This window comes from Sinocyclocheilus grahami, unplaced genomic scaffold (assembly GCF_001515645.1).
Source record: "Sinocyclocheilus grahami isolate Dianchi unplaced genomic scaffold, SAMN03320097.WGS_v1.1 scaffold172.1, whole genome shotgun sequence".
In the NCBI taxonomy this organism is placed as follows: domain Eukaryota; kingdom Metazoa; phylum Chordata; class Actinopteri; order Cypriniformes; family Cyprinidae; genus Sinocyclocheilus; species Sinocyclocheilus grahami.
The window spans coordinates 1,303,220-1,313,194 of NW_015505351.1; the positions used below are offsets into that span (position 1 = coordinate 1,303,220).

Consider the following 9,975-nt stretch of genomic DNA (forward strand, 5'->3'; position numbering starts at 1 on the left):
TTCACACAGGGCCATGTAGTTTTGGATTTTGTTTTCCCTTAATAATAAAAACCTTCATTTAAAAACTGCATGTTGTGTTTACTTCTGTTATCTTTGACTAATATTTAAATTTGTTTGATGATCTGAAACATTAAAGTGTGACAAACATGCAAAAAAATAAGAAATCAGGAAGGGGGCCAACACTTTTTCACACCACTGTATATATATATATATATATATATATAAACAAACCCAAATTTGTTGATACAAATATATTTTAACATTTCTTTTAGAAATATATTTTTGGCCATATTTTGCATATTTGGAAATATTTAAAAAAAAATATATATGAAAATATATTATTTTGCCATATAGCCTGATAGTCTCTGGCCACTGCTGAGCAACAGAAACATTCAATTTCTTTTTATGTTCAACAGAAGACGGAAAGTCGTACAGGTTTAATGTCAGAATTTTCATTATTGTGTGAAATATTTTAAATATCATAAATAGTTTTTTTACAAAATACAAAAAAGTGGATTTCTGCTATCAATAGTTGATCTTACCTGTTTTACTACGGTCTGTTGCGATTGTGACTTTTTTGGAAGCTGCAAGCAGAATAAGAGTACAAATGTACTTTAATTTTTTTCTAGAGAGATGGGAAAAGACTTCTTAATTCTTATCTGTCCTGGCAGGACATTATGGGTGGAACTACAAGTATTTAACCCTATTCTTAGCTTTGGCCTGTTCATATACCTGATATGTTGTGCACAAAACTAGAAAGCACTTGTAAAACATTGTAAACTGCATACAGCATGCCTTAACATGTGTGCATTCAAATCTTTGAACAATATTAGAGTGGTGTTTGTGTAAGTACTGTAGTGATAAACTAGATTTCCATGAGCGACATTTATATTCAACTTGTTTAAACAATTAGTACTTAAAACTTTTGAACAAACAGAAATGCCAATGCAAAAGTCTTTCCATGCCAGTCTATTATTATTGCATGAATCATTTTAGATTTTCCCAGCCCTAAATAGCATGTACAAACTGTGACAGGTAGTCACATCATCTAGATGGGCATTCCTATCCAGAATAAGCTGTAGTATGATTCAGATTTTGTGTACAAAGACAAAAGTATGGCTACGCAATACAAATTTGATACTAACCCTATTTTCTATTTTATTTCACACTCACAGGTTTCAAATAGGGGGAAAAAAATACATTTCATTCAGTGAGAAAAGAGTTTTTGACTTTAAGATGATAATAAACAGGCTGCATCTAAATGAAGGTTCTACTAACTGGTGGAGCAGGACGGGTCGGGCCCAATCTTGCAGTTAGAGGGGTGCAGGGTTGAGTTATGGTGGTCCCCATGAATATGGGCTGGCTGATCTCAGGGCGGTCCTTCTTGGCACTGTTGTTCTCAAAAAGAAGGTTCAACTGCCCTGCAGAAGGAGTTTTTCTGTAAACAAGCAGACAGACGTGACATGAACGGACAGACTACTATAATTACATTACTCACAGCTACCCACACCTTCTGACCAATAACTTTGCAAGACATTTACAAGAAATCAGCAGGGTGGTTGCTATGCAACATGGCCCATTTTTAAAAGATACACTTCATTAAAAGTTTTACACACAAAGCATAAACAGTACTTTTGAAAAAAGAGTTATCAACATAATTGGCAAAAAGTTTTTTTTTATTCAGAAAATTATGCAGAAGGGTTTTATGGCGAATAAATATTCCTGGCTGGAATATGTTCACTTGCAGTTCATTCAAAACCCTGGGCATGATAAATGTCACAAAGCATATCAAAATCAAACAACTCACGTCTTGTGGCTGACGATGGCTTTTCTTCTTTTACAATAAATCAAGGCTTTTCTTCTTTTACAATAAAACAAGACTCCACATAGTGCAAGTACAAGTAGAGCGATTGCAACTGCTACTGAGATGCCAATTATCTTTGCTTGTCCTAAAAAAATTGGAAACAAGAGTAGAATTGGTCAGAATGTTACATTACTACAGGTGCTACATTTAAACATGCTTTTCAGAAAAGAAAGAAGCGTATTTGATTACCGGATGGCAATTCAGAATATCTGACTTCACAGTAAGGAGGTGCCCATCCAGGCTCACAGTGGCATTGTTTTTTATGATTACAAATCTGCAAAAATATAATAAAATCTAATTTTAATTCTTTCAAAAGCTTTTTATATTTTGAATCATAAGACATCCTCCTATTGGTTTCGGTGAAATGGAGATTTGATCTCACCCCTCTTCCACTGCATTGCAGTGAGCAATCATCATTACTACCATAAACATTCAGGTCTTGGCACATGTAATCATAGCAAACCTGTTGAAACATAACCCAGAGTTTTAAATTTTGTGCCTACAAGTCCTGCCGTCATAGTTTAAATAACATTCTTCTATGCTTACCTTATTGTGCCCACATTTTGTGCCAGTAGGGACCATGCTGAGGGCGTCTTCTTCAGATTGGTCCCCAGCTATGTTGCAAAATCCCCTAAATGTTACTATCACAGCTTTCTGACCAGTCACGGGGTAGTCATTTCCTCCATCGCAAAATATTTTTCCACAAAACATGTTTCTATATAAGGAAAAAATACATTTAATGTAATCTATTCTTGATGTATTAGCTTGGTCTTAAAAAACGGGTGCTATGACAAATAGTTATTTGGTGAGCTATTTTGAATCAGAAAATGAAAAAAGATGGCATACTCTTTTGTACAGGCTCTGTAGCCACCTTTGGTCTTTCCACAGTGAGAATCATTTTTTCCAAATGTGTTTCGAAAAAAGCATGCCTCAGCAGCCACTTTGGCACCTAGGGAAATAATCAGAGACACAACATTTAAGCAGATATGAATACTGTGTTGATATGAGTCATTATGCACAGCAGGATACTGAAATATCAAGGTAGAGAAAATCAATACAGCTTGTGAAAATTAATGAACGGTGGTGTTTTAGTAAAGTAGTTGGGCTGTTGGGAATTTAATTATACTGGTTCAGATTTCTGGTTTCAACCAAAAAAAGAAAATTCTGTCATCAACTACTCACTATCATGCTGTTCCAAACTTGAAGAATGTTGGCAACCAAACAGTTTTGGACAACACTTACTTGCATTGTATACACAAAAAACACTGATACATTTCTCTAAATACCTTTTTTTATGTTCCACAGAAGAAAGTCATACAATTTAAGATGACATGAAGGCGAGTTAACGACAAATGATTTTTCATTTTGGGGGAAACTAGCGCTTTAACGGTTTGAAGCCTTAATTGTATTAACAGTTCTTTTAGTACTTGAAGAATAACTGGTCTGAACTATATACTTAAATTAAATTGCAAATAAATGTTCAATTAACCATTTCAGTTGGGCACACCAATGGTACTTGTTCAGACAGTCTCACTGGTTCTGTGATCAAGTGAACGATTTAGTGAGCATGATCGATGAACAATAATTCAGAAGTTTGGAGTGTTTTTGAGTCTTTTTGGAGATTTAGTACCACTTCATAAGGTTCATAACTCAACTAAAAAAGCAAAAATCTTTTTGCCATGGTGCTTAGAGTGGTGCAGTGCATAGTATTTTAAAGGGGTCATATGATGCGATTTCAAGTTTTCCTTTCTCTTTGGAGTGTTACAAGCTGTTCGTGAATAGATAAGATCCCTAAAGTTGCAAAGACTAAAGTCTCAAACCCAAAAAGATATTCTTTATAAAAGTTAAGACTGGTCCACACCCTCCTAAAACGCCTCGTTTAAACATGCTCCCACATGTCTAGGTCACGATGTGGGAAGATTTGCATAACACCGCCCAAATGTATACGCAAAGAAAGAAGGCATAACTTTTATTCTTGCTGTAGTATTGTTGCCGCTGCTGCCATGTCGTGGAGACGCTGTTTCGTTGTGAAAGCGAAACTACTTTGTTTGGCCTTCCAAAAGAGGACACGACTAGAAATCAGTGGTTAAGTTGTATTTAGTTTCAGAACAGTTCCACCCAAATAATCAGATGTGTGCAGCGCATTTTATGGAGGATTGTTTCCTGATGGATGTCCCCAGTGGATGAAACAATGCCTCGTTTATAATGGGTTTTAATGTTTTTGTCTCGTCGCCAGAGCTGCAAGGTATGCCATTCATCTTAAAATCATTCTCTGGGCAGTGCTCTGAGAGCCCTGTGCAGTACTCTGGAATGTCACACTCATTTTCAGGTGCTCGACACAAGCTTTCAGCATCTTTTATCTACCATGGCAAGAGAGAAAATAGAAGCTGGAAATAACAAAAAAGTGTCAACCACAAACTTATCTAGAGTTACTGTTAACACTACATAGTAATGACTTCAAAATGAGGCCATGCAAAGGTTGCTGGTTCAGGTTCCACCAGTGTTGTAACTTTGGGCAACTTGATTGTCCCCCCCCCTCCCCTCATAAAACAAACAAACAACAACAGACGTTTGCATGACATTTATGCCACCCACACAATATATAACAAGTCAAGTCCAGCAGTTGAGTCTGATTTACAGATCCTTGTTTCAAATGTCAGTGGTGCTCTCCTGGCTCACTCTAGGAAAGCAGGCCCAAATATTGCTTCAACATTTCAAACAAGGCTTCTATTCTGCTGGGACTCAAGGAAGTCTCTTTCTTTGGCCCCGTGTTTATTCCCAGAGTTTTGGACATACAAAAGCCTCGAGGAAAAACCATCAAATGTCCAAATCACTCTGTGGTCCATTGGATAGCATATTGAGGGTTTGTGTCCCACCAGGAATTTCTTTGACACCCTTACTCCACCCAAAAATACATCTAGAAAAGAGTCCTGCATGACATTTGCAAACTCTTATAAGCTCTTCAACAACCTTTTTAAAGCCTTCCTTGATTTTTTGCTCTTCTGAGTAACCCTTCCTTGGCTTCCATGGCCATAGTCTCAGCCTCAGACGTCATGCCCATGGACTGTTGGCTGAACGTCTGATGCATATGGCACACTTTACTGGAAACACTTCAGGAATTTTGAAGTTATTATCTGATTGGTTGGAAATTCTACAGAATTTCTGAGAGACGTGTGTGTCGCGTTTTTAACGTTCTACCTAGAAACAAAGATGGCATGGTGCCAAACCCCCTCATTGAAGAACACAGCCATTGTGTTTACAACTGTGACAGTGAGCGCTTATCTGGATTAACTAAATGCTAGATTTTCAAAAGTATGTGAAATGTTTAAAGTTCGCGGCATAGACTATTTATAATACATATGTCCAAGAGTTTTACACACTGGTCTGTTTATGTGGGGACATTTCCACACCCATAAACATGACGCGGCACAAAACAAAGCATGATTTGTTGCTTTACTTGTCAGTCATATGGCCTCTTGAGTGGTCCTTGGCCATTCAAATCGGCCAAGGTTCCCAGACCTTCTGCCGTTGAGTCTGAAGCTTTCGCTACGTGAGGCTACCAGGGCCATAGCTCAGTTGGTTCAAGTGTGTGTCTTGTAAACATAAGATTCTAGGTTCAAATCCCAGTGGAACTTATGATGTCTATCATGCTCCTCCATGAGATGGACAAACAAGCACCAATACACGAGGGTCAACAGTAGCAGTCCAGACTGATTTTCAGATCCTGGGTTCAAATCCCAGTGGTACCTCACTCTAGGAAAGGAGGCCCACCAGTTCCATCAGAATCGTGACTTCTGGCAATTTCGTGAGTGCATTTTGCTCCACCCACCTCCCACCCTAAAAACAAAAAACACCTGAAACAGAAGCTTGCGTGACATTTGAAAACTCTTTTATGCCGCCCACACTATATGACAAATCAAAGGCAGCAGCCCAGTCTGGTTTACACATCCTGGGTTCCAATCCCAACGGTGTGCCTCTATCAGTGACTTTGCTCTCCCACTCTAGGAAATAATAGTGCTTCAACATTCTAAATCTAGCTTCTATTCTGCAGAGACTCAAGGAAGTCTCTTTTTTGCCACAATGCTGGTCATACAAAAGTCAGGAAGAAAAGTAGGTTCTGTGGTACAATGGGTAGCAGATTTCTAGACTGTAAAATGAGGCAGATCAAATGTTGTGGGTTTGAGTCCCACCAGAGTCACCTCTTCTTTGAAGGAGGTTGAATTGAGAGAATTTTCATTTTTGGGTGAACTATTCCTTTAATAAAGATCTATTCTAAAAAATATATTCATAGTGTAAATTTCTTTAAAAAAAATGGCCATGAAGAGTTTTCATAAGAGTCACTTACCTGGCAATTCTCACAGCAGTCTCCATGAACACATTGTGAGCCTTCAGTGAGCCTGCAGGTCATGGGATCACAGCATGGATTTTCACATTCCTTACACAAAACATTAAATCACAGTCATCAATGAGACATCAGATGTGAGTCAAAGATGATCCTACATTAATGCATAAATGATGCCATCGAAAATGATAATTTGAGCTAGATCAACTGGGCTAGACTGAGTCACTACAGACACAGGATATGTGTGCAATACCTCGACTGTTCCACAGTCACACTCCTCTCCAGGGTCCAGAAAAGCATTACCACAGATAGACCCACTGTACAGTCTGGATGAGCTGGGGGTGTCCAGCAGGCAGCTGGGGTTGGCGTTGTCTAGAAACACACTCAGCTGCTCCAGACTACAGTCACTAAACAGCTCCGGGAACAGCGTGCTAGATAGACAAGGTCAGAGCATGTCATTTTCAGACAGTGCACACTATAAACTGCTACTACTACTACTACTAATAATAAATTGTATTTATAGGCGCATTTCTCAACACTCAGGGACACCGCACAATAAATTTACGAACAAGACAATTGAAAACAAACAAGAAATACCATATACAGAGACAAAAACAGAGTAAAGTAGGACTGGACAAATACAATTTGGGTGAGATATGCAATCTTAAACAAGTGAGACTTAAGTCTGGATTTAAAAAGAGATAGACAATATTTCTGATGTCTGGTGGTAGTGAATTCCAGAGCTGGGGAGCAGAGCAACAAAATGCCCTGCTCCCCATGGTGGAGAGACGAGCAAAAGGAACAGTAAGGTGAAGAGAAGAAGCAGATCTAAGAGAACGAGAGGTAATATGGATGTGGAGGAGGTCAGACAGATATGAAGGGGCAAGATTATGGATGGCCTTAAAAGTGAACAAGATCATTTTTCAATGCAAAAAAGTCAATGCAAAACTTAACCGGAAACCAGTAAAGCTGCTGCAGAACAGGTGTGATGTGGTGAAAGGAGGGGATTCTGGCGATAATAAGGGCTGCTGAGTTTTGAAGCAATTGAAACTTATAGAGGGATTTGTGAGGAAGACCAAAGAGAAGAGAATTACAATAATCGATACAGGAAATGACAAGACTATAAACAAGAATAGCAGTAGTATGAGGGGTAAGGGAGGGGTGGTTAATATGGTTAATATTATGTAAATGAAAAGGTGGTTAATATGATGTAAATGAAAATAAGCGGACCGGGTGATGTTGGGTGTCATCCGCGTAACAGTGGAATAGGATGTCATATTTATGAAAGATATTGCTAAGAGGAAGAAGGTAAATGATGAAAAGAAGGGGTCCCAGGACAGAGCCCTGAGGCACACCAGTGTTAACGGGGGAAGGTTGGGAACTAAAAGATTGTAACTGGACCAACTGAGTGCGATCTGAAAGATAAGTTTAAACCAATCTAAAGGGGTGTGAGTGATGCCAATAGAGATTAGTCTATTGAGAAGGATGGTGTGAGAAATGGTGTCAAAGGCTACACTTAGATCAAGGAGGATGAGAATAGAGACTAAACCAGAATCAGCTGCCATAAGGAGGTCATTAGTGATTTTTATAAGTACTGTTTCTGTACTATGAAATGGGCGGAAACCAGACTGGAATTGTTCGTACAGGTTATTACAACTTAGATGAGAGTGAAGCTGAGTAGCAACTATTTTTTCAAGGATTTTGGAAAGGAAGGGTAAATTGGAGATGGGACGGAAATTATTGAAATGATTAGGATCGTCACCACATTTTTTCAATATTGGAGTAATGGCAGCAGTTTTTAGTATTACAGTAGTGAGTGAAGAGCAAATGATAGCAGAAATGAGGGGAAACAGAGAGGGGGGGGCAGACTTTAACCAAAACAGTGGGAAGAGGGTCCAGCGAACAAGTGGAAGACTTTGACTTATGAATGAGAACTGAAATATCTGTGGCAGTGGGAATCTGAAAAGCAGAAAATAAGTAAGATATTGGCCAGAAATCAGAGGAAGTGCTGAGGGAGGAGTTTGAACCTAGATGCTGGTGGATCTTATGTATTTTCTCATTAAAAAAAGACATCAAAGAGTTACAAAAGGCACAGTAGACCACATATTTTATTGTTTGTTTATCTAACTGCAATAGAAGGCTCACATTGTGTTTTCAGGATAGTGAAGTTTAAAGGTTCAAAGAGTTTTATACACTTGCATTACTACCCTTGTGAAGTAGTGCACATAAATTCACTGAATGTGCACTTGGTAGTGTACTTTAAACCTTAAAATAATATTTTTTTTAAAATGCACTTGAACATAATATAATCTAAGACAGATCTGACATCTGACCAAAGCAAAACTTTAAAACACAGTGTAACGTTTCACAAACTGACGAATGGGATGTGCAAGACAGTACTATGTCTACCTTAACTTTTTTGATGAGCCACAGGTGCAGTGATTTTCATCATGGGACATGCCCATGTTATGACCCATCTCATGAGCGATTGTGGATGCCAGGCCTAGTGAGTTCTGATTATGATCCTAAAAAATAACAGCATATAACCATTTATGCAATTATACTATGCCTTTCGAGAAATAATCTTTATTGTTCGAATATAGGAGATAATTTGCTACCAGAAAATCATCACTAACGCAGATCATAATTACCTGATTGACTCCCGCTGAGCTTTCAGCACACATTGCAAATTTGTTTGCCAGCCCAACTGTGTCATTCAAAAAATCAATTCCACTGGAAAGTGAAATCAATAAATAAAACTGAATAAAAGATTCATTATTAATGTACTAATGTAAAATAAAGGTATATTTTTAACACTTTACAATATGTTTGCATTTGTTGACATCAGTTAATGCATAAGCTAACATTAAATAATGAGAAATATTTTTCACAAAATGTATTATTCTTAGTTAATGTTAGTTAATAAAAATATATCGTTCATTGCATGAACTAATGTTAACAGATACAAATTGATTATAAAAAAATGTAGAAGCCCATGTTGCTATTATATTTTAAATAAATGCTTTAGCAGTATTGTTCATTGCTAATTCATAATGTAGTTAACTAATGACAACAAATAAGTAAAGTGTAGTAAAGTATATTGAAGTGGACTAGTTTCTGCTATAGTGTATTGAAGGTCTTAGTCATCCAGCAGAATAAATGGGTAACTAGGTCATACTCACGTCACAAACTGAGCGTTGTCATGTTTGACTCTTTTAAGCAGATTGCTCTTTCTCCACTCAATAAACCGACTGAGAGTGTCATCAGAACTCACACTGACCACAATCTGGTCACGTTTCGTCCAGACCTCAAGACCCACCAGCATAACCCGGATATTAAGGGGTCGATACAACTGAGCAAAGAATAAAGTGTTCACTCTCTTGCATTTCCTTAAGACATTTATTAACTGATTTTCACATATCACACAAGTAAATACTATATTTGTAAGGTTAACTCTATTAAGATATATGATCATATGAATATACCTTGTCAACATGATTTGCAACTTCCAGCATCCTGGGTCTGATTATGTCCATGTCAGACCCAAAGTTTCTGTACTATAAGAGAAAAACATAGCAATCATGTTTGTCTTCTTTTTGGACGTTTTTCCTTTTAGTTTTTGCATTGACCAGTAGTATTTGCCTCACTATGAAGAGAAGGGTCAAAAATATATTACTGTATTGAATGCTTCAGCATTTTTTTTAAATCTAATTTTCTTATTGTATTATATTCCATCAGATATTAGCATAACCATCAGTCAGTGAAAAAA

The 9,975-nt window shown here is 37.6% G+C and overlaps 1 protein-coding gene across 1 annotated transcript in view; it reads right to left on the reverse strand.

Annotated features, from left to right (window-relative positions):
- The window catches only part of LOC107593516 (zinc metalloproteinase-disintegrin BlatH1-like), a 15,777-nt gene that overhangs the window by 2,569 nt on the left and 3,233 nt on the right, over positions 1 to 9,975 (reverse strand). Inside the window, 14 exon segments of the mRNA XM_016283255.1 lie at positions 543 to 584; positions 1,279 to 1,438; positions 1,808 to 1,949; positions 2,054 to 2,138; positions 2,247 to 2,327; positions 2,411 to 2,579; positions 2,711 to 2,813; positions 4,104 to 4,224; positions 6,210 to 6,299; positions 6,460 to 6,691; positions 8,622 to 8,731; positions 8,858 to 8,939; positions 9,389 to 9,558; positions 9,692 to 9,763. Of these exon segments, the coding sequence (XP_016138741.1) occupies positions 543 to 584; positions 1,279 to 1,438; positions 1,808 to 1,949; positions 2,054 to 2,138; positions 2,247 to 2,327; positions 2,411 to 2,579; positions 2,711 to 2,813; positions 4,104 to 4,224; positions 6,210 to 6,299; positions 6,460 to 6,691; positions 8,622 to 8,731; positions 8,858 to 8,939; positions 9,389 to 9,558; positions 9,692 to 9,763 (1,659 nt within the window).